The sequence below is a fragment of the Symphalangus syndactylus genome, chromosome 15, assembly GCF_028878055.3.
Source record: "Symphalangus syndactylus isolate Jambi chromosome 15, NHGRI_mSymSyn1-v2.1_pri, whole genome shotgun sequence".
Classification (NCBI taxonomy): Eukaryota; Metazoa; Chordata; class Mammalia; order Primates; family Hylobatidae; genus Symphalangus; species Symphalangus syndactylus.
In genome coordinates this window covers 81,297,056-81,322,242 of record NC_072437.2, presented here as the reverse complement: position 1 = coordinate 81,322,242, position 25,187 = coordinate 81,297,056, and the positions used below count along the sequence as shown (strand labels likewise).

Here is a 25,187-nt window from a genome sequence, read left to right as displayed (position 1 = left end):
CACATATCTGGTCTAACCTCTCTCCAATCCATGCCACATCCAGCCAGAGAGGATCTAAAATGCAACTCTGTTCACATTATCCCCTTTCTAAATCTTGTAATGGTTTCTAATGCCTAAAAGATAAAGTCCTAACTTCTTTGCATGTTGTTCAAGGGCCCTTTTAATCTGGTTTCAGCCTTTCTTTATAAAATCAACTTTGGCCACTTGCCTATATGCATCATACCTTCTTCCCATCTAAAATTTCAGTCTAAAATTGTCAGACTTGAAGTGCCAAGGCATTTTATCTCACTGTGTAGGACAATATCTGACCCTGTATCCATTTAAACTAGTTGACTTACCTTTATACCTAAACCAAGGACCAATTTATTTCTTGATCACCTCTGCAAAGCTGATACTTTTGTCACCACGATGGCTGGTAAATGCCCCTAATATAGCAATTATTTGATCATATACCCATTTAACCTACTAGAACTTCTCTACTGTCAGAAGGGCAGGGAGGGACATAGCAGATCCTGGCATGGGAGGAAAGTATACAGTTTGGCATTTCATATATCACCATCACCATAACAACCACTCAAATATTTGTTGAACATTGGTGAGTCAATGATGAAAGAGTTTAGAAGAAGGAATTTCAGGGAAATGGAACAGCAGGAGCAGAGGCAGCAGTGAACTTGCAGTAGGATCAGACCAACGCAAGGCAGTTTTTTTTTCCCTGACACTGCTAAATTGAAGGTTTTCATAAAGGAGCTAAAGATGAGGAAAGCAGTCTGAATAAGCTGTGACTCAATAAGTAGAAGATGAAACCAAAACATAACTCAAAGACTTCTGCCTGGGAGACTGGAAGATTGGTGACACCTTGATGGAAAACGGTAAGACTGAATTGTACATTCAGACCAGTTCTCACCATCTGAATTTGAAAAAGGAAAAAAAAAAATCTAAGAGGAAAAACTGAATAGTTACTACAAATTACCTACAAACATCCTTGCCAGTATGAGGATTTATGCCACCTGGTGGCAGTTTATCTAATTTTGTTATTCAATTCTTTACAGTAGTGCAAACTCTCAAAATTTGTACTTACAAACTTGAGCACAGTGTCAGGCATGAAGGAGTTATTAAATTTTTTTTTGTAGAATAAATGGATGAGTGGAATGTGTAAATAAATCATTCAATGAAGCAAAGCTCTGTGGTGAAAGAAGCTCTGATCCGAAGGTCAAGACAGTTGGCATCTAGTTTCACACTAACTGTGGAGTGATTCCCAGGAGGTCACAGACCTCGCTCAGGTCATGTCCAACTCTAGCATTCTTGACTTCATATTGGGGTTTCAGTTTATTTATCTAAAAAAAAGATATGTAAAAATTTCTTACAGTTATATTATTTGAGTTTTTGTTTTTTATATATAAATTATATATATATAACAATATGTTATATATATCACAAACTCAACAAAAACTCAAATAATATAACTGTAAGACATTTTTACATATCTTTTTTGTTGTATATGTATACTGGGATTTTTATTTGAAAAATTATTAGCTGAGCTCAAAAGCCCTTGAAGAGTCACAACATCAGAGGGGCTGTCAGGAGTGATATGTACACTTCTGGCAGTTGAATTTGAACTTACAGCTGGAGGAAACTTGCTGGTTCTAAGTTCTATTCTGATTATGTCATCATTGTTTCTCCTTAGCCAGATGTTTCTAATGATAGCTTTCTAGATGACTTTCCTCCTATTTTGTCCAGCCTCAGAATTCCCTCCTACACTGCACATTTGACTCCTTCCTATGAGTATCCAGGGCATACTCACAGGTGGGATTGAAGGGTGAGTACACACTACTATGTGAATTTTTTTCTTTTCAGGCTAATGTTATGTTTAATAAATGGGATTATGCTATTATATGTATTTGTCTAATTTTCTCAGCTAAAGCAAAAGATCTATCCAAAAAGAGGCTTTTTAAAAAGTCGTATTCCTAACACAAGGTCTTTATCCAATGGACACTCAGTGTGTCCTTTTCAATATTGATCTTTATGATGAGAGTTAAAAAGCATTATCCAATTTAGGGACCAAGGAGGGACTATATAAGATGATTCGGAAGTACTAGTAGTGCCAGAAAGTAACAGCGTGCTAAAATCACACCCCACAATAGTGGGAGTATGTCAAAGGGACACAGGAACCCAACTGAAAAAGCACCAATGACCAATTTAAGAAAAACAAATAAAATAATATTAGATTATAATCTAAAGTATATAATAAATATCCATGAGTTCATACTGACTTAAATAAATGATTGAATAATGGGAGAGAGTAGACTAATCTCAGGTATAGAAGAATTTGTAATAATTGATGTAGATACTCCACCGTCACAGTGTGAAACATAACCCTCCACTCTTGAAGTGTGGGCTATGCACACATTGCTACAGAGTGTAGTATGGGAAGGCCAATGAAAGAGTAACCTTGTGATAGAAAAACCTGGCAAACAATGCCTCAGTCAAACTATCAACAAATGCTAAGTCAGGTTGGTAGCACATACCCTCCATGTGAGGTAATGAGAATAGCATGTTACCTCTGTGGTCTTCCTCCCCCAAATCCATATCCTCACTCTAATCATGAGAGAAACATCAGACAAATCCCAATTGAGGGACATTCTGTTAATACAAAATACCTGGCCAGTGCTCCTCAAAGCTGCCAAGGTCATGAAAAATAAAGTCTGAGAAACTGTGATAGCCAAGAAGAATCTAAGGAGATACGACAAATAAATTGTAATAAGTTATCCTGGATGGGATCCTAGAACAGAAAAAGAACATTAGGTGAAAACAAAGGAAATCTGAATAAAGTACGGAATTTAGTTAATAATAATGTATCAATATTGGGTCATTAATCGCAACAAATGTACCAAACTAATATAAGATGTTTCTAATAAATGAAACTGAGTGTTGGGTGTATGGGAACTCTGCACTATCTGTGCAACTCTCTGTAAAATGTTTATTTTAAAAAATGAGTCAAATCTCCCATCACACTCATCAGAAACCAGTGCCATGTTTGGAGATGCAAGGAAATGTCAAACTATTACTAAATATCTTTTGGAAAATTAGATAGCAGAAAACTAGATAGGATATTTTAAAAACAAGAATATTTCCTTTGAGGTGGGAGAAAGATAAAAGATGGCTTAAAGAGCAGTTATATATTTTTTATTTGAAAAAGTATAGTTCATTAAAGAAAATATAGGAAAAACTACACAAATGCAGAAAAAGGAAACAAAAGCTTTCATAATTCCACCATCTAACACAACTAAGTTAGTATTTTATTTTCAATTTTTAAAATATGTTTATTTTTGTGAGTTTTTCTCATAGTTGTAGTCCTACCTGATTACACAATTTAATTTCTTGGAAGGTTTTCCCTCTCTTCATTGAAGACAAATCTTATGTAGAGCAAGTTAATTGGTGTCATTCTGCATTTCAGACAGAATTAATTTAAATGAAAGAGAACCATATGACTTCGCAAGACTATGTGAATATCAAGAATCTGCTCTATTTGTCTAGGAGGTAGTGCAGAACTAAAGGGGTACATGTGGTATATACAGAAGCTTAAAGGTCTGTCTCTTGATTTCACTGTAGAGAGGGTATGATATTTAAGAAACAAAATGGAGAAAGGGAAAAGTCTACTGCCAGGCAAGTTCCTCAGAACTAAGAGATAGGTTACAGAAATAAGAGGTAGGATAATAGGTAATTACCAATTCTCATACTAAGAGTATTGTTGGCAGAAGAAAGAATATGATTGAAAGTAAATGGTAGGAAGTATATAATATTAACATTATTATAATCTCCATAATCATCTCTAGGGAGGAGATTGCATTCAGACAATACTGTTTCTTAAGATTCACTACAATGGCTATTTTCCAGATAAAAAAAAAAGTTTGACATCTTTAAATTCCGTTAGATTGAGGCAACGAGAAACAGTAAATATTCTTGAGTACATACTGCCACCCAGTGGATGTATCTGTGTGATGCACAAAGCATTTGCGAACGAAGAGGACAAAGAGGTTTTGACCATGATGCTAGTGTTAAAGCTTTGCTTGCATTCAGTGAAGGCCGTAGTTCGTATGTAATCCCAAACTGAATTACACCACTCATTCAAAATTCTAGACTAGATTTTAATACACATTTTCAAAGTATTCTGATAAATATTACCAGAGGCTTTTGGCAATGGGAGAAAAATATTATGTGTGCTTACCAACACTGTAGATACTTCTTATTAATATTAATAAAACTAATGTCAGTGAATTTCCAATAAGATGAGTCAGAGATACTCAACTTCTAGTAAGAAAGGAAAAGGGATATCATGGCAGAGACTAGACAGTGGAAAAATTTGGCAAACACTGCCTCAGTCATATGATCAACAATACTAAGCCATATTGGTAGTATATACCTTGGATATGGTAATCTTGACTGCCTTGGATGCCAAGAACTCTGGCATGAAGTCTAAGAGAATTACATTTTTGGCATAATAATCTTGGATTTCCCTTTATCTGAAAGCTACTAAAGGTTTATCAGAGTGGAAATACATAGAGACAATGGATGGAATTTGGGTTATTTAAATGAATATTGAGACCATATTTATGTAGAGACTTCCTAGGGAGTCCTGGTATTCTGTAGATAAGTCCAATTATATTTGTGTTTCCTAAAAAGGAATAATACAATTTATGGAATTGAAATGACATTGAAAGTCTAAGAAAAACTACTTGTCTGAAACTTTGTTTTTTGCTATGTTTATACATCATCTTCTCCAAGAAGTTTACACATCCACATGTGAACACTTCTGTATAGGAAATCTACTAATTAATGTGTTCTCCATTGTTGGGTATGAGATTTCTTGATCTCACCATACTTACAAGTTAATAAATTAGCCTATCACTGTTTCTTAAATGTTGGCGGAAGACATGGGATAAAAGACTTCATTATTCATGCTTAGCAAGCAGCACGAACATCATATTTGAGTAAGTTCTCCTTGCCCCCTAAGTCCCATGAGGCACCAGAGAGGGGTCCAGGTATATCTCACGCATATAGTGGATTTGTGTCCTAGGTTAGGAATACTGAGCTTGGAGAATCCACTGCTTTTATTATAAGCAGAAAGTAAGGTGGCTCTTTTCCCCAAAGTGGGACATAAACTTATCCCTTAAGGTTGCTTTCTGCAAACACAATCTTGAAAAATGGTTTCATTAAAAAAAAGTCAAACCTTTGCATTCTTGGTATGCCCAGGAAAAAATGCTCTGGGAGGTTTAAGGCCTATTGGCAATTGTCTTTCCTAACATTCATACAAAGCCAAAATCATCCTTCCTATAATTTCCACTAATTGGTTCTGTGTTTTTCAATCTCTTTGGTATTTTGTATGTCAGACACCTGCACTGTGCTATCTTATGCCACTAAGATTTATTTTCTCCATGCTAATCATTTCTAATCCCTTTAAGACCATTCCTCCACGATCATATATGGCTTTGGGCTCCCTCACCATTAGTATTGCTTTCCTCTGAACTTGTTCAGGTGTTACTTCCCGAAATGGTCTATGATATTCCAAGTATGGACCATAAACCGTTATTTAGCTACACATTTCTATTCCACTCTTATGCCAGTGGATGGAAACTATGTAGTTTTTCATTAAAGGAATCATCATGCCAACCAGATTCCATTTAATATAACAGAAAGTCTAAGAGTAAACACCTTTTTTTAAATAGTTGTTGTTTAGCAGTTCTAGTAGAAAAGTGTTAAGTCATTACTGTCCATATTTTGCAAATTATGGACCTCCTGTATATGAACTGTTTGTTTTCCATGTTAATATATATGGCATATGACTCCCATACTCCTTTTTGGGGGGCAGGGGAGGGCTGCAGCATCTCACTCTGCTGCCCAGGCTGGAGTGCCATGGTGCAGTCATGGCTCACTACAGCCTCGACCTCCTGAACTGAAGCAATCCTCCTAGTTCAACCTCTCAAGTAGCTGGGACTACAGGCATGTGCCACCACGCTAGGCTTTTTTTTTTTTTTTTTTTTTTTTTTTTGTGGTAGAGATGGGGTCTCGCTATATTGCCTAGGCTTCATATTCTTTGTTCAAATAAGAATCCAACAGTCACAGGCTTTTGTTTTCTCCTCCAACTCATGCATATAGAAGAGTAGCAGATTGACAATGTTTGTCTTCTGCTTTAACAAAGAAAACTGACATGTATATTTACTTTTTCAAAAACAGAGATATTACTTTAGATATTATTATGTTTAATTTTTTTAAAAATTATGACTAAGTTACAAACATACAGAAAAGTATGGAAAATAGTGTAATGAAGCTCCAGATGCTCATCACTCAGATTCAACAATTAAAGACTTTCACCACATTTGTGTCATCCATGCCTTTTTTCTTTATTATTAATAAAGCATTTAGTGGCCTCTCTCAGATAACACATTAGTTTATCCCTACATAGTTCAATATGTATTGACATGGATATTTCTAACATAACTTCAATGTCATTAACATCTAAAAAGATTAACAATAATTCTTTAGTATCATTTAATACCTATCCTGCATTTAAATTTCCACAATTATCTAAAAACACCTGTCTTTAGAGTTGGCTTATTCTAATGAAACTCCAAACTAGGTCCACTCATTGCTTGTGATTACCATGTCTCATAAATCTCTTTTAATCTAATAGTCCCCTTCTCATTCTTTCTTTCAATTCTTACCATTGACCATTTGCAAAAATTAGATCAATTGTCCCACACTTTGAATTGTGGTATCCTTTAACTTACTCCTTCCTTCTCCAAATTTTTTATAAACTTGTGGTTAGCTCTAGAGCTTGATTAGATTCAGACTCAACATTTGTGGAGGGAATATTTCTAAGTGTTTCTGTGTACTTCCTATTCCAGCAGATTGAGAAGCAACAATGGTTGCTACACTGATGAAATCATGTCAAGGAATTATTCATTGACTCTCATTTTATTGAGTTTTCCTTCCTTCCTAGAAATGTGATTTCCCATAAAGCTGTAACATGAGATTTTTCCTGTTGTGCAGTCTTTGTTAGAGGCCAAAGCTGGCCGGGAGTGGTGGCTCACGCCTGTAATCCCAGCACTTTGATAGACCGAGGCGGGCGGATCACGAGGTCAGGAGATCGAGACCATCCTGGCTAACACGGTGAAACCCTGTCTCTACTAAAAATACAAAAAATTAGCCGGGCATGGTGGCGGGCACCTGTGGTCCCAGCTACTTGGGAGGCTGAGGCAGGAGAATGGCGCGAACCCAGGAGGCAGAGCTTGCAGTGTGTGGAGATCGCGCCACTGCACTCCAGCCTGGGTGACAGAGTGAGACTCCGTCTCAAATAAATAAATAAATAATAAGAAATAAAAATAAAGTTAAATTAAAAAGAGGCCAAAGCTAAGAGCGGTAGCCCCATATTCTTGCAGAGACTAAAGCTTCAGAAGGGAAACTGATCAAGCTATTTTTTTTTTTTTTTTTTTTTGGAGACAAGTCTCGCTCTGTCGCCCAGGCTGGAGTGCAGTGGCGTGATCTCGGCTCACTGCAACCTCTGCCTCCCAGGTTCAAGTGATTCTCCTGCCCCAGCCTCCAGAGTAGCTGGGACTACAGGTGCCTGTCACCACGCCCGGCTAGTTTGTATTTTAGTAGAGACAGGGTTTCACCATGTTGCTCAGGCTGGTCTCGAACTCCTGAGCTCAGGCAATCCACCTGCCTTGGCCTCCCAAAGTGCTGGGATTACAGGCTTGAGCCATCGTACCGGCTGAGAATTTTTTAAAGAGCATTATCATAGTCTTTTGCATTTCCCTTTACTCTTCAAAAAAAAAAGGCCATCTCCCTCCATTGGAGCCAGGCGCTGCAGGGAACCAAAGCAGTTCGTTTAAGTTAAATTCGACCTGTGGTCCCCTAAGTTTGGGAGTTGAATACACTGTGACCTTTGCCTCACTCTCCTCTGCTTCAGTCTGAAAAAAAGGAGGCTAGTTAGTGGCTGGAGCTGCCTGGATAGCAAAGAGACAAGGCTATATTGGGAATCATTTGCACATCTAGAATTTGATGGGGCAAAAATGTCAAGTTTCCTGTGGGTTTAAGGGAGCATAGCTAGGCTACAATGGTCTTTGTAAAATAGGAAGAGGCTGTGTAGAGTGTACCATCAAAGCTGGATGGGTGCGGTAAATGGTCAGCTGGAGAGTACCTTGTCTGAATGGGTGTGTGGTGGTGGCGGGGAGGCGAGTTGCAGAGGTGGCCCACTAACCCAACCTATTTCTCATCCTCCCTCGCTATCAACACCCTGGCATTAATAGGTGAAAAATGATCACAGTTGGGAAAACAGAGAACAGATCATGCTTTATGCCCCAGTGCTTGTCTGGTCTAAGCTGGGGAGGTGAAAAGCTCTAAATTTAAATCAGGTTAGACTTAATACTATTCTAAAGTTTACCACAAGTGAAACAGAAATGTCTAAAGATGCGTAAAGAAACATGGCTGAATGCTTTAAAACAGATCTCCACTGCAAGCATTCTTTATCTGTAGTACTTTTATTATTATTATTATTTTATTTGGAGACAGAGTCTCACTCTGTCGTCCAGGCTGGAGTGCAGTGGCGCGATCTCGGCTCACAGCAACCTCTGCCTCCTGGGTTCAAGAGATTCTCGTGCCTCAGCCTCCCGAATAACTGGGGCTACAGGTGCGCGACCATACCGGGCTAATTTTTGTATTTTTAGTAGAGATGGGGTATCGCCATGTTGGCCAGACTGGTGTTGAACTCTAGACCTCAGGTGATCCGTCCACCTCGGTCTCCCAAAGTGCTGGGATTACAGGTGTGAGTCACTGCACCCAGCCTGCAGTACTTTAAATATATATTATTTTAATAAATTCAACTAAACATTGAAGATATAAAAGTACCTAGTGAGAAGGGGTCCTCAAATTGGTTATACATTAGAATCCTTCAGGAAGCTTTAAAAGCCTTGATGTTGTGCTACCCCAGATTCTGATTTAATTGGTCTGGCATGTGGCTTAGACATCATGGTTCTTAAAGCTTAACAGGTGATTCTATTATGTAGCCAAGGTTGAAAACTGCTCTAAAAATAGAGACTACTGAAAGAGAGAGAGAGAAAAAAAAAACTATTTGACTACTTCACTATCAAATATCAACAAAACTATCGAAAAGCTGGAATTTTTGTGGAAAAGATCTACATTTTGGTCTTCACTGTCTGGGTAACTGTCATAGAGTATTGATTAAATAGTTTGTATTTGTTTCACTAAAGGCATAGACAGGGTATGGTATAAGATAAATACTAAAAATATATTATTACAGGAGTGGAAATAATTAGTAATAAATATTAGGTTTTAACATACATGATTCCCACAGGAGACATGTATCCTAAAGCAGTATTTTTTTCTTTTTAAAATTTTTTTGCTTTTATTATTTTTAATTGACACATAATACTTTTGTATGAGGCACAGTATGATATTTTGATACATGTATACAATGTGTAATGATCAAATCAGGGTAATTAGCATATTCAATACCTCAAACATGTTATAAGGTCTTTGTGTTGGAAACGTTTAAAATCTGCTTCTCAAGCTATTTGAAAACACACAATAAATTGTTAGAGTCACCCTACAGCGCTGTAGAAAACTAGCTCATATACCTCCTATCTAGCTGCAATTTTATGTTATCCAACCTCTTACTATCCCTCCAAACCTTCTACCCTTCCCTGCCTTTAATAACCTCCACTCTACTCTCTACTTGTATGAGATCTTTTTTTTTTTTTTTTTTTTTTTTTTTTTTTTTTTTAGCTTTCACACATGAGTGAGAATGTGCAGTATTTATCTTTCTGTGCCTGGCTTATTTTACCTAACATAATGTCCTCTAAGCTCATCCATGTTGCCATAAATGACAGGATTTAATTCTTTTTTGCAGCTGAATAGTATTCTATTATGTATATATGCCACATTTTCCTTATCCATTCATCTGTTGATGGACACTTAGGTTGATTCTATATCTTGCCTATTGTGAATAGCGTTGCAAAAAACGTGGGAGTGCCTTTCAACATATTTATTTCCTTTCCTTTAAATATATACCCAATAGTAGGATTGCTGGATCATATGGTAGTTCTATTTTAGGTTTTTGAGGAACTTCAATACTGTTTTCCATAATGGCTGTATTAATTTACATTCCCACCACCAGTGTATAACAGTGCCCCTTTCTCCACATCCTCACCAGCATTTTTTGTCCTAAAGCAGTATTTTAAAGTTTATGTTGCTATACAAGTTGGAAACAGGAAATTCTAATGATGGATAAGGAAATATGGCCAAATGTCTTAAAACAGATTTCTATTATATGCATTCTTTCCTTAGGGATTTTGATACATCATTATTATTTAAATAAATTCAACTAAACACTGGAAATATAAATGAACCTTGTGAAAATCAATAAAACACAAACACTCCAAAATGTGATTTATTATATTTATCCTTCCAGACTTTGTATTAGATTATTTAATGATTCTTTCCCCTCTGATACGGTTTGGCTGTGTCCCCATCCAAATCTCATATCGAACTGTAATCCCCACATGTCAGAGAAGGGGCTTGTTGGGAGGTGATTAGATCATGGGGGTGGATTTTCCCCTTGCTGTTCTGGTGATTGTGAGTTCTCATGCGATCTGATGGTTTAAAAGTGTGGGCACTTCCCCCTTCCCATTCTCTCTTTTCTGCTGCCATATGAAAAAAGGTGCTTGCTTCCCCTTCACCTTCCACCATGATTGTAAGTTTCCTGAGACCTCCCAGTCATGCTTCGTTAAGCCTATGGAACTGTGAGTCAATTGAACTTCTTTTCTTCATAAATTACCCAGTAATTCATAAATTGCTCAGGTAGTTCTTTTTTTTTTTTTTTTTTTTTTTTTTTTTTTTTTTTGAGATGGAGTCTTGCTCTGCTGCCCAGGCTGGAGTGCAGTGGCACCATCTCAGCTCACTGCAACCTCCGCCTCCCGGGTTCAAGCGATTCTCCTGCCTCAGCCTCCCAAGTAGCTGGGACTACAGGTGCACACCACCATGCCCAGCTAATTTTTGTATTTTTAGTAGAGACAGGGTTTCACCATGTTGGCCAGGATGGTCTTGATCTCTTGACCTTGTGATCCGCCTGCCTCAGCCTCCCAAATTGCTGGGATTACAGGCATGAGCCACCATTCTAATGATATAGGTGAGAGATGATGACCTGAATGTCTGTGAAAGTTGAGAAACAGACATGGGAACAGATGGTAGATATACAGTCAGTAGTGTGGGAAGGGAAGGGGAGAAGGAAAGGGAGGCATTCAGAAACACTCCAGGGTTTCTGGCTGGGCAACTGCATGAATAATGATTTCATTCTCTGAGATAGAAGACAGGATGGGAGCAGCTTTTGGAGAGAAGATGATGAGTTAAGTTTGGAGGATGTATTTGAGGGGACACAGGATATGTCAAACAGATAACTCTATAGCCAAATCTGGATATGTATTGAAAAGTAGAAAACCAAAGGAATGAAGGTATCTTGTAAATATGAAATATCAAGTATGAAAACAAGGCTGATGGGAGGGATAAGAAAATACAACCTTGGCTGGGCGCGGTGGCTCATGCCTGTAATCCCAGTACTTTGGGAGGCTGAGGCGGGTGGATCATGAGGTCAGGAGATCGAGACCATCCTGGCTAACATGGTGAAATCCCATCTCTACTAAAAATACAAAAAATTAGCCGGGCATGGTAGCGGGCGCCTGTAATCCCAGCTACTTGGGAGGCTGAGGCAGGAGAATGGCTTGAACCCCAGGAGGCAGAGCTTGAACCCCGGGAGGCGGAGCTTGCAGTGAGCCGAGAGCCTGCACCACCACACTCCAGCCTGGGTGACAGAGCGAGACTCCGTCTCAAAAAAAAAAAAAAAAAAAAAAAAAAAAACCAAAAAAACCAAAAAAACAGAAAAAAAAAAAAGAATGAAAATACAATCTTAAAACATGAGCTTTAAAAATGTAAGGAACAGGAAAGCATGGTGAGATGTAAACTGAAGCAGTGTGTGATCCAGAATTCAGAAAATGAAGGATATTAAAAACCCAATTGTTACCATGAACAAATCTCTTTTCTACAAATGTTTCTCATGAAACGAGAGTACTCCCTTTACTCCCCTTTTTTTGTCTTTTGTTTTGGTTTTGGTTAGAAAGGAATGTGGTATTTTGAGCTACAGTGTCTGCTGGAAATTTTGTTTAACAAAATTTAGTAACTGGACACCTCAACCTTCTGAGAATTAAATAAAACAAAAAGTCTGCTCCAAATACAGCAGAGACATAGCTCAGCAAAAGGACATGGGGAATGTGACGTAAGCATTTCTTTCTCTACAAAAATGCATCTAAGGAGAGTATGAACAGTTTGTCTCAACACAGTTGACATGTAATCACTGTGACTTCAAACCAAACGTGTTAATCTGGAAAAAGCAGTACTGTCAGATTTCTTTTTTCTTCATTAAGCAATGACCTAGCACAGAACAATGCATTGCTTATGACAATCTTTGAAATGACAAGTAAACTTTAAAAACACTGCCTACAATGGAAATGCACGTGCCCTAGATCAGGGTTCACACAAACACATCCAGTAAGCATATGGACCATGCTTTCCATTCTTTACTGCATAATTTATTAAAAAATCTATAGGGAGAAATCTATTATTCCACTGCATCCAATGTGTTATGTGTGTGTTAATTTATATTAGCTAGGGCAAATAGTCTATGTGTCATATTTAACACACACATATTTCTTGTTTGCCATTTAGCACATACACAAGGACTCATGCATACCAACACAATAACACGATAACTGGGTAATGCTTTCTTTAAAGTGCTGAACTTTCATAGATTGGTAGCATTCTCTAAGAGTTCACACAAAAAGTAAGATGGATACATTGGAAGTATAACTCTAGGACAATCAAGTAAAAATAAACATCAAATCCCACTTTGAGATATAAAAGCATATAACGCATATGTCACTGTTATCTTTCCTTCCAGCTGCTGAATATATGGGTATTATTTCTGTTTTGTCATGTTACACAGAATAAGCTTCTCTGAGTTTCTCCCAAAAATCTACTCACAGAAAAGCAATTACTAGAGATTCTGTAGGAGTGAGACAGAAGTGGGTGAGGGTTCCTAAATGCTTTTATCTACTTGAACTACCATGTTATGCCTAAAGTAAGAGCAATACATTCACTAACTTTAAATGCACCCTCCCCTCCCTTTTTATTCCACAAGAAAATAAAGAGTTTAAGATTAGTTCAACTTTATACCAAGAAATAAGAGTAGAGCTACTTGTTGAAATACCACCTCCTAGTGGTAAGGTCATCTGATTTGTTTTATAAAGCACTGGAGTATAGCATATTTGGCCACTGTGCTACTCTTCACAATTTAAAATTACAGTTGGATAAATGGCCTGGTAAGTTTTAGTTTGATAGTATTTTCAAAAAGGTATTTAATTAATGTTTATTTGACTTACAAACTTAATTCCCCTTATTAATAAAATAGCAATCAATATTTCCTATGTGCAGTTAGTAGTAGTGCTTAGATTAAAAACAAAACTTTAGGAGGAATAAGTTCTAGTGTTCTATACCATTGTAGGATAATTATAGTTAACAATAGTATATTATACAGTTTGAAATAGCTGGAAGAACATATTAAATGTTCGTAACACAAAGAAAAATGTTTGAAATGATAGATATGCTAATTACCTTGATCAGATCACTGTACATTATATGAATGGAAACATTATTATGTATCCCATGAATAGGTACCATTGTTATTTATAAATTTAAAATAAAATTAAAAACAAAAACAAAACTTACTAGAAATCTTTGTTGTTGTACCCCAAAAGTCCTAGAAACCTACATACAAATATGGGAGAGTGACAGCTATCTTGTAGACACAATAAGATGATTATTTAATAACCTGATAGTTTTGAGTTACTAAATCAACACTTTTCATTCAGTAAAACAGCAAGGAGACAACTTTTCATTACACACTTTGGCAGAGATAATCCAAAATCAGATAATCAAAATAATTTTTAGTTGGTTGTAGAGTGTTGTAGTACATAAAGCAAAATGTGTCTGCAGGATACTCCAAATTTACCAACTTCAAACAAAATAATGCACAGTGAAGAATTAGAAAATTATCAACCTTTCTCAATACATGGAAATATTCCTTAATCTTTATCATTTTCATTAAACAAAATAATATTTTGGATGAGTTCAACATTTCTATCCTATGCATTACGTTTAGTGCCTTCCCAGAATTGGAAAAAATGAGGTATTTTATTTAAATTTAACACTGGCCTAAGGGAGATATAGAATTAAACTAAGCAAGAATCAGTTATCACAACCTCACAACATATATCAAAGTATTGAAATTGTTGGTTTACTGACTGTCACTTTTCACTGGATATTAAATATCCTGAGGGCTACAACTGTATTTTTTAACCTGTCCCAGTACCTCAACAAAATTTTCACTGAATGTATGAATAAATTATGTTAACAAAAAGTTAAAAATAAAAGTATAATTAAGATCCCTTTCATTAATTTTAAAATCTGAAAGGAAAACTGGAGTCACAAAACGTATGTTCAAATCTTACTTCATCACAAATTATGTGATTTTTGACCTCCACCTCAATGAAGCTCAGTTTTCTCAGCTGAATAAAAGGGATAATGCCTGTGTATTTCAGAGTAGCTATAACGGTAAAATGAGGTAATGTATGTGCAAGTCCTTTGTAAATACCAAACAAATGTTATTTGCTCTCATGCTACCACATATACATGTAGGAAATATATGTATTAAATAAGAAAACTTTTAAGATGCAATGTGATAACTTACATTAAATATATATACAATTTTTCCCAAATGAAAACTAACTTAATTCCTCTCTTTAACTGACAAACATACCCAAAACTGCTCATCCAAAAAAAGTCCCTTCCTTCAAGATGCAGTCCCCAGCTTTTTCTCTTCTCTAGTAAATGCTGTCAAAAAAGAGTTGACACCTATGCATCTTCTTCCTAATGCACTGAAAGCTGACTCAATGACCACTACCTATAGAAGTTTCAATGTTTAATCCACTGATTTCTTTTTAATTATCACTTTATTTTATCCCTGAAGATTTCTTTTTGAGTACTTTCCACACCTATCCTGGCTTCTTCAAACAACTACCCTTTTTTTTCTTACTTCTGTGACTATAAGGTTGTATTCTTGGATCTCCTTTTTTCTCATCCTAATTTCTGCCTAGATGATCAAACCTGCTCCAACAGAATCAGGTATCATCTCTGTATTGTAAGCTTTGAAATATTTGTCTTGGTCTCAGGTTTCCTCCTAATTTCTAGGTCTATATTTCTAATTATTAACCAAAGATTTCTATCTGGATGCCCTTCATTCTATGTAAAGTCAAACTCATTATCCTTCTCTCTTTTCCCAAACCTTCTCCCTCCCTTTGTTGCCAATCTTGATAAGCAGCCAAGCAGAAATCTTAGAGTCATTAATGACTCTTCCACTCTTCCTCACCTCTTACTTCCATTATCTAGTAACAGGATCTATTGATTCCATCCTTAAATGTCTCCCTAATCCATCTACTCTCTTCCCTATTTTAATTTCTACTTCCTTCATTGGATCTTCATTATTTCTTTTTGAAATATTTTGACCGCCTCTTATCTAGTCTCTATGCTTTGTCTCACACAATTTAAATCCATGCTCTTAAATATGATGCCATGGGAAAAAAAATACATCCTTACTTTTTTTTTTTGGCTGCCTACGCATTGCCTGGAAAATAAACTGCAAGCTCTTTGACATTGTGTTTGAGACCTTTACTTATCTGTTTCCAACCTGTTTTTCCAGCCCTAACTCTTGCCCACACCCTTCTCTCTCTAGAATATGTTATGCACTTTCAGTTTCATGCCATAGTTCATGGTGTTCCCTCTACCTGTTATGGTTGTTCTTCATTTGTCAAAAACCTCTACATCTTTCAAGCCCATGTGATAATGTGATTTTCTCTGTAATATTTTCTCTATCCCGCCTTCTGGGTAAAATTAACCTCTATTCCTTATGTTCTCTTCTACTGCTATTAAAATTAAATTTAAGTTGTAGAAGTGTTTATCTCCTTCACTGTATTAGACTCAAAGGAAAAAGTTGTGTTCATTTTGATTCACCTATGCTTAACACAATGCCTGATCAATAGAGGGTATCCAATAAATACTGAACTGAACAAATCTATTCCTGATCTGTGTAATAAACAGGGAGAACAAACTTTAAGAACAATTCTCATGCATAGCACATATTAGCTACAACATACTGATTTTTGTCAGTTATTACTATAATTAAATGAAAATCATTTGGCTTTGAATAATAGTAAAAATATACCCTAAAGCTGAATTATCCATTGTAATCCATTTGGTTTTAAGTAAGTCAAACAGCCAAATTTCTCTCTTGCAGTCAGTTTGGAAGGAGGCAGGAAGCAGTTATACAAAAATCCAGTCAAGTATCTGTAAAATACACAGAAATCAAATATGAGACCCTTACTGGTGTTATTAGAATATCAAGGTAAGAATCATTAAGTCTATTAAAGTTTTTCTATAAGTTAAAGAGCTGAAAACATTGTAAAGAGTAAAAAATAATATTAATTCAGCTAGAAGTAACCTTAGGGAAAATTACACATATCCTATAGGGGCAGTGCTAAATCAGTGCCATGAAATATTTTTGTGTAATTCCAACAAAACCATCTCTAATAAATACTATTTTAGGAAAATTACACTCATTCTTGCAGTATGACTTTAGATCATGTGTCAGCGTACTATAGCCTATAGGCCAAATCTGGCCCCTTACCTGTTTATTTCATTGTTTAGAGACAGGGTTTATGTTATCCATGCCGTACTCAAACTCCCGGCCTAAAGCAGTCCTCCCACCTCAGCCTCCCGAGGAGCTGGGCTACAGGAGCAGGGCCACTGTGCCTGGCTCCCTCACCTGATTTTTATAAACAAAGTTTTATTGGAACACAGACATATTCATTCATTTCTATGTTATCAGTATCTCTTGTTGCTCTACCTCTACAATGGCGAAGCTGAGTAGCTGAGACACATACTGTATGTCCCACAAAGTCTAAACTATTTACTGTCATTTTAAAATAAAAATTTGGCCAACTCCAACTGCAAATAATCATTTGGAAATCTAGTTGAAAATCAAGCTAGTTTGTATGTGAGAATTTCTTATTATTCTAGAATTTAGAATCTTTATGCAAAGATTTATTTTCAAAAAGAACATGAAAGTTATAAGGATGTGAGGATAGGGAATGTACAGATATCAAGTACATAGTAGAGCGAAAGGAAATACTTACATACCTTTTTAAAGATTAAATTGTTTTATTTTTATACTTTTAACATAAGCCTGCCTAATTCTTCTTCATTAACTAGGAAAAGGAGTGGCTACTCTTCATAATACAGTGTTACTGAAAATGAACTTTGCTACCACTATCACATCACTAAAAAAGTAGAAACATCATTCTTCCTGTAGGAATAAAGGAGTAAAGTTTAACATAATTAACTGTTTTTTTAAAGTGAGGGGAGGAAAAGGCTAAAAGAGGAAGAAAGAGAAAGGGAGGGAGAGGTGGAGAGAGGGATGAAAGAGCGGAAAAATGGAGAGAGGAGAGAAAACCTACTGTACCTCATTCTCTAATTGATATGAAGCCAATCTGTGTACCAAAATTAAGGCCATCTCGGACATGGGAGAAAAACTTGTCAGGATGGCAAGATGTACAGAGGTTGAGATCTTGGTTCTGGTCCTGAATATTCTGTGGAAGAATTCCTCCCCGTTCTAGAAGAATCCTTAGGAAAAATATTTTTCAAAAGAGAGCAAGAGTTTATTTTCCCAATAGCCAAAGCAATATGGAAAAAAGTATGGACGTTGGCATGAAAAAGTTCCAGGAAAGATGTACCTAGAACAATGTATATTGTTATTCACTTACAGAACATGGACTAGTCAGGAAAAAAAATGCTACACTTTATCAGCATTTATCACCTAAGTTCATATATGCACAGTACAACCTTCGATATTGTCCTATAGACATAATCTAGGTACAGAATTTTATAATCAAAATCAAGTGCATATTTAAGAAGAAATGTCTATAAAAGTTACCAGGATATCAGACAAAATTCATCTGGCTCAGCCAGAGTATGCTTTTTAGTCATCTGGCCCTTCATCTTCTTTCCTTCTATTAGCCAGATTTTTATCAGAAAACTTGCTTCTCCATGAACACTTTATGATATGAAATATGACTACAAATTAGTGATACTTGATTTAAAAAGTCACATTTAAGAATCAATTTCAAACTTTTCCACATCTGTACTAAATGAGGCAGACTCTGGGTAAGGTTTTGGTGACTGGAATAGAAACATGATTTAAAACACACATTAATTTGCCTTTGTAGTAATGGCAAATAATTTTCACCAGTTATTAATAACAAAACTTCATAAATTAAAAAATGCAAAGAACTATAAAAAACTTGAAAGTAAAAAACTGTGTATTTATATTATCCAATATATTTTCTAAAAAACATATTCCTCTAGTTAATTAGATAATAAGAATAATTTTAAAATATCAGCTTCCTGATAGTTCATTACATTTAGCAGAATTTAGCTGACGAATGGCTGTGAAGTAAAGTACATGCCAACTTTTCTATATGAAGTTTAAGCAGATCTCTTAAAATTAAATGCCAAATGTTTCTTCCTTCACTTTTAAATCAATGAAAGATACCAGACAGGAAAATTTCTGTTATTCAAACTCAAATGAAAACAGATTTCATATTTAAAATGAGTGTGTACATGTGCATGTCAGCTGCTTAAATAACCGCCACCTAAATTCTTCTTAGAGTTACTAATTGTTCTCTAAAATAAATTTCATTTTAGAGCAATCAGAAATAATCAAACTTCCAGTTGAATGAAATCGGACACACCTTGTGGCTTTACGGATGTCAATATAGGGATTTGGTGAATCAAATAGTTGTACACATGCAGGATGAAGATTATGAAATGCCTCTGCTGATTCTCTTGGAAGAGTAAAACAGCAAGGTCCTACTGAAGGTCCAAGTACAACAACAATGTCTTCCAAACTGCAGCCATATTCTGCTATCATAGCATTCACTGTAGCCATAGCAACACCCAACAAAGTACCTTTCCAACCTGGTAAATAGGAATAAAAAGAGATAAGGAAAGTCAAAACGTAGCAAAATTTCACCTGAATTTATGTCTAAGTTAAAAGTGAGCAGATTTAGTTTGTATATTTTTCAAAGTCCAGAAATAATAAATTACATTATCATGTGGTTTTTAAATGAGCTATACTACACAAAGCACCTGACACAGAAGAGACATGTAATGGGAGTTTTCTTCATCTTCCATTTAAAAATGCTCTACACTTTCAGTTTCCACTGAGATAATAGCTTCTTAGTCTTCTATTTTTCACATTTTAAAAGACTGTGGTTAAAAAAACCACAAAATTTACTATTATAACCACAAAAAAATACTATTCTAAGTATACAGTTCAGTAGTGTTGAATTCACATTGTTGTATAACAAATCTCCAGAATTTTTTCATTTGATAAAATGGAAACTCTACAACTATTAACAATAACTCCTTGTTTCTTCCTTTTACCAGCCCCTGGCAATCACCATTCTTCTTCCAGTTCCTGTACATTTGATTACTGTGGGTATATCACATAAGTGAAATCAATACAGTATTTATCTTTTTGTGACTGACTGATTTCACTTTGCATAATGTCCTTAAGGCCCATCTATATTGTAGTATGTGTCAGAATATCCTGTCTTTTTAAAGCTAAATAATATTCCATTGTATGCACACACCACATTTTGCTTATCCATTCATCTACCAAGGTACCTTAGATTGCTTTCACCTTTTGGCTATTGCGAATAATTATGTTATCAACATTGGTGTGCAAATATCTCTTTGAGTTCCTGATTTCAGTTATTTTGGATATACTTCCAGAAGAGGAATTTCTGGATTATATGGTAATCTATTTATAATTTTTTGAGAAATTGCCATACTGTTTTCCATAGTGGTTACACAATTTCACATTCCCACCACCAGTGCACCAGGATTTCAACTCCTCCATATCCTCAACAACACTTATTTTCTGAGGTTTTAAAATATTAGCCATCCTAATGGATGTCGGGTGATATTTCATTGTGGTTTTGATTTCAATTTCTCTAACTTCTAATCCATGAACACAGAATTTCTCTCCATTTATTTGTGTCTTCTTTAATGTCCTTCAGCAATGTTTTACAGTTTCATCTCTCCCTCACTTTTTACAAAAATATATCTATTATATTTCAATTAACAGTCTCTTTTTACTCCCTTCCCACTTGCCCAGACAATAGTTCCCTTGCCATCTTTGTCTTATCTGCCTTGCATCTTACAGTGTTCTAAGATAAAACCATCTTCTTTACTTCTGCTACCTTCTTGTTGCCAAAGACAGAAAGCTAAGAATATTGCATTTTTCCTTTATTCCCTATATCTGGGTTTGATTCAGCTGATATGGTTGGCCAGTAATGAGTTCCCTTACACCTTCCTTAAGCACTCCATACTCACACCCTTCAAAAGGTAGGCACTCAGGTGAAGGGATCAATTTTTACAGATAAAAGGAGATGATGAAAGCAAGAAGGACTTAGGTGATAGGTTCAGCCTCTACAGGTAACCCACTGAATATGTGGTTATGGGAAGTACAGAATGAAGACATCAAGTTTCTATCTGTAAGTGGGTAGGATATCAATAATCAAAACAGGAAACCTAACTGGAAGAGAAGACTTTAGGGAAAAAAGTGTTGAGTTTTTGACATAATGATTTTGAGGCACCTAGGAAGATGCAGACAGTGATGTTCAAAGGGAAGCAACTAGATATAGGCATTTTGAGTTCAAGAGAGAAATTGTCAGGGCTTTTCCACAGATGAGAGTAGCTCTCTTCTTCAGTGAGCCTCCTTAGTTATCCTCTCACTTGTAGTTCATCCACCTCCTATTTTTCTCCTACAGCACATGTGTATCTATCTATATATATCTGGTTAAAAGATCTTTATTAAATTAGTCCCATAGAAGAATTTTATTCTTTTTGATATCTGATAAAATAAGTATACAATGTATCTAATTATATTATATTTTAAAGTTAATATATATTTATTTTTCCAACTTTTTAGGTTCGGGGGTACATATATGCAGGTTTGTTACATGGGTAAATTGCATGTCACTGGGGTTTCATGTACAAACGATTTCATCACCCAAGTAGTGGACATAGTACCCAACAGACAGTTCTTCAGTCGTCACCCTCCTCCCACCCACCACCCTTAAGTAAGCCCCCATGTCCATTGTTCCTTTTTTTGTGTCCATGTGTACTCAATGTGTAGCTCCCGCTTAAAAGATACATATGGTATCTGATTTTCTGTTCCTGCATTAATTCACTTAGGATGGCTTCCAGCTGCATCTACGCTGCTGTAAGGATATGATTTCATTCTTTTTTTATGGCTTTATAGTATTCCATTATGTATATGTACCATATTTTCTTTATCCAGTCCACCACTGATGGGCATCTAAGTTGATTCTATGTCTTTGTTATTGTGAAAAGTGCTGTGATGAACATACATGTGCATGTGTCTTTATGGCAGAATAATTTATATTCCTTTGGGTATATACCCAGTAATGGGATTGCTGGGTTGAATGGTAGTTCTAATTCTAAATTCTTTGGGAAATATCCAAACTGCTTTCCACAGTGGCTGAACTAATTTACATTCCCATTAGCAGTGTGTAAGCATTTCCTTTTCTCCACAATCTCACCAACATCTGTTGTTTTTTTGACTTTTTTTATAACAGCCATTCCGACTGGTATGAAATGGTTTCTCATTGTACTTTTGATTTGCATTTCTCTAATGACTAGTAATATCAAGAGTTTTTTCATATGCTTATTGACCACGTGTATGTCTTCTTATGAGAAGTGTTTGTTCATGTCCTTTGCCCATTTTTTAATGGGATTGTTTGTTATTTGCTTGTTGATTTAAGTTCCTTATAGAGTCTCTGTATTAGACCTTTTCAGCTGCATAGTTCGCAAATATTTTCTCCAATTCTGTAGGTTTTCTGTTTGTTGATAGTTTCTTTTGCTGTGCAGAAGCTCCTTAGTTTAATTGTCTATTTTTGTTTTTGTTTGCTCTTGAAGTCTTCACCACGAAATCTTTGCCAAGGCCTATGCCTATGTCCAGAATGGCCCTTCCTAGGTTTTTCTCCTATGGTTTTAATAGTTTTAGGCTATATGTTTAAGTGTTTAATCCATGTTCAGTTGGTTTTTGTATATGATGAAAGGAAGGGATCTAGTATCAGTTTCCTACATATGGCTAGCCAGTTATCCCAGCACCATTTATCAAATAGGGAATCCTTTCCTCATTGCTTGTTATTGTCGACTTTGTCAAAGATCAGATGGTTGTAGGTGTGTGGCTTTATTTCTAGGTTCTCTATCCTGTTTTATTGGCCTATATGTCAGTTTTGGTACCAGTACCATGCTGTTTTGGTAATTGTAGCCTTGTAATACAGCTTGAAGGGAGGCAACATGACTCCTCCAGCTTTATTCTTTTTGTTTAGGATAGCTTTGGCTATTTGGGCTCTTTTTGGATTCCATGTGATTTTTAAAATAGTTTTTTCTAAATCTGTGAAAAATGACACTGGTAGTTTGATAGGAGTAGCACTGAATCTATAAATTGCTTTGGGCAGTGTGGCCATTTTAACAATATTGATTCTTCCTATCCATGAGCATGGAATGTTTCTCCATTTGTTTATGTTATCTCTGCCTTCTTTCAGCAGTGTTTTGTAATTCTCATTGTAGAGACCTTTAACCTCCTTGGTTAAGGTAGCTTTATTCCTAGGTATTTTATTCTTTCAAAAGTAACTTATTAATGACTTGAAATTCACATTTATAACTACATTTTGACTGCTTGATCTTAGATATTTTTAAACTAAATGTTTTCAAACCTAAGAAGTAAAAAAATAATATCCTCTTTTTATATCCAGGAGCCAAGACTCAAATTTTAAATAACTTTTTGACAATGTCATGTAGTAAACCTGACTTCTACTCATTCTATCCCATTATTTCAGCTAGGTCAAAATAAAAATATGCTACTTTCTTTTTTACTTATGAGCTAAAAAGCAAAGTAGCCATAGATTTACAAGTAGAAGGAAATTTTAAAGATCATCCCTCATTTCACACAAAATCACAGCTACGGGGTAATCTAAAATACTATTTTTAAATACCTTCAGAAAACAAAACTCCATATCCTTAACACAATATACTTTCTAAAAATACTTCTTTGCTCTCAGAGAATAGTTACAGTTAAATACATTAAGTGATGTAAACTAAAAACAGTTTTCAAAACATCTTGCTTTTTCCTACCTCCCTAGCTTTACACATGCAGCTCCATCTGGGTGAACACTTTTCTACAACATGCCTAACATTCCTATTTCCTATGGCCTGGATTTCAAGGATTCTCAACCAGAGGCAGTACCACTCCCCTAAGGAGTGTTTTGAAAAGCTTGGAGGGTTTCGTTGTTGTTTGATTGGCTGGTTGGTTGGTTCTGGTTATTACAGTAACTAGAGGTGCTACTGTCATTAAGAATTTCAGGGGCTAAAGACACTTAATCTGCAATGTAGGATTATCTTGCCCAAAATGTTAATAGCACCCTTGCTAAGGAACACTGTTACCCAGCCAAAACCAACAAATTCCTCAGGAATCAACCTAGGTGCCACCTCCTTTGGGAATTCTACTATAATTCATATAATTTGATGTGGATACTCCTCTTAGCTGTCCCTATAATAAAACTATGCCGCCCCTCCCATCATTACACTTACCACAGTGTAATGTAATTAACTGTTTGCCATGTCCATCAGAAAGAAATTACAACTTTTCCTGCACAACAAAATGAGTAAAATTCTAAATGTTTAATTAAGTATACTTACCAGCGTGAGCAACCCCACATGCTTTTTTGACTGGATCTGCAAAAACTATCGGTATACAGTCTGCACCAAGAGCTGCTATTGTGACTCCTCTCTGATTTGTGGTTATTCCATCATAAGAGTCAGGCTCCTTTCTTCCCATAATCCAGATGTCATTGGAATGATGAGTCTAATACCAAAAATGTGCAACAAAAATGTTTTGGAAGTGGGATTTCTTATACCATAAGCTTTCCTGAAGGTACTCATTGTAGTATAAAATTATATAACCAGTTTAAAATTACTAGCATTCATTAAATATATCACTTTTATATACGGGAAAACACAAAATTTACTTATAATTTAACTATGTAAGCTTTTGGTATTATAATCTCTGATAGCTTATACAAAGAAAAGCAGAGTTTAACATTATAAAATTTAATATAGTGAAAATGAACATCTTTCCATAAAGATAGGTATATCATTTCTTATAGCACTTTCTACAAAATGAAAATTTTTCTTGTAAAAGAAAGTTAATTAACAAATCAATGATATTTTTACTTTTCCCAGACTCAAGTAAAGCTAGAATTCTGTAAGGAACAAGACATTATCTCATCAACTATGACCCTAGTTCCTCCTGGAGTAGATTTATAAAATAATGGCCTTTCTCTACCACCATTCAGTTCCGTTTCTTCTAAATCAAAAAGGGCAGTGATAGTATACTCTCTGAGAATTAACTGTACTTTTAGAACTGAGGACTCCAGATGAAATATACAGTAGGCTCTTGAATAATGTCATTTTATTCCACATCATTTCATTATAATGTTAATGAAAAAAATGGATTACCCACCCGGTGACTGACTGTGTGAGGTTTGCACCTTCTCCTCACATCTGCGTGGGTTTTCTCTGGGTACTCCAGTTTCCTCCCACATCCCAAAGAAGTGCATGTTAGATGAATTGGGGTGTCTACATGGTCCCAGTATGAGTATGTGTGTGTGTGTGTGTGTGTAAGGGCACCCTGCAATGGAATGGCGTCCTGTCGAGGGTGGGTTGTGGCCTTGCATCCTGATCTGCCAGGATAGACTCCAGCTACCCAAAGCCCTGAACCGAAATAATTTGGTAGTTATCTTATTTGTTTTTCTTACTCTTCTGTAAATATATGTCTAGCTCACATTTATTTCAAT

General features: G+C 35.9%; 1 protein-coding gene and 1 long non-coding RNA gene across 21 annotated transcripts in view; one reads left to right on the top strand and one right to left on the bottom strand.

Annotated features, from left to right (window-relative positions):
- LACC1 (laccase domain containing 1) overlaps nucleotides 1-25,187 on the bottom strand; it is a 168,444-nt gene that overhangs the window by 139,415 nt on the left and 3,842 nt on the right. For 10 of the 20 annotated variants that reach the window (XR_010116020.1, XR_010116021.1, XR_010116019.1 and 7 more), the window contains exons 4-6: nucleotides 24,031-24,196; nucleotides 18,987-19,212; nucleotides 16,403-16,524 (exon numbers count right to left, since the gene is read on the bottom strand). Coding sequence is in view for 10 of the 20 variants with exons in the window: in XM_063619124.1 (XP_063475194.1) it covers nucleotides 17,700-17,859; nucleotides 18,987-19,212; nucleotides 24,031-24,196 (552 nt within the window). In the remaining 10 variants the exon portion in view is untranslated. Of the gene's footprint in view, nucleotides 1-13,922; nucleotides 16,525-17,698; nucleotides 17,970-18,986; nucleotides 19,213-24,030; nucleotides 24,197-25,187 lie in introns of those variants that run through there. The other 10 variants (XM_063619124.1, XM_063619125.1, XM_055244344.2 and 7 more) reach the window with 3 other exon arrangements.
- On the top strand, nucleotides 1,737-19,048 carry LOC129463645 (uncharacterized). Its single transcript, XR_008651264.1, has 3 exons — nucleotides 1,737-1,816; nucleotides 16,475-16,582; nucleotides 18,940-19,048. It is a non-coding gene; the product is annotated as an uncharacterized lncRNA (long non-coding RNA).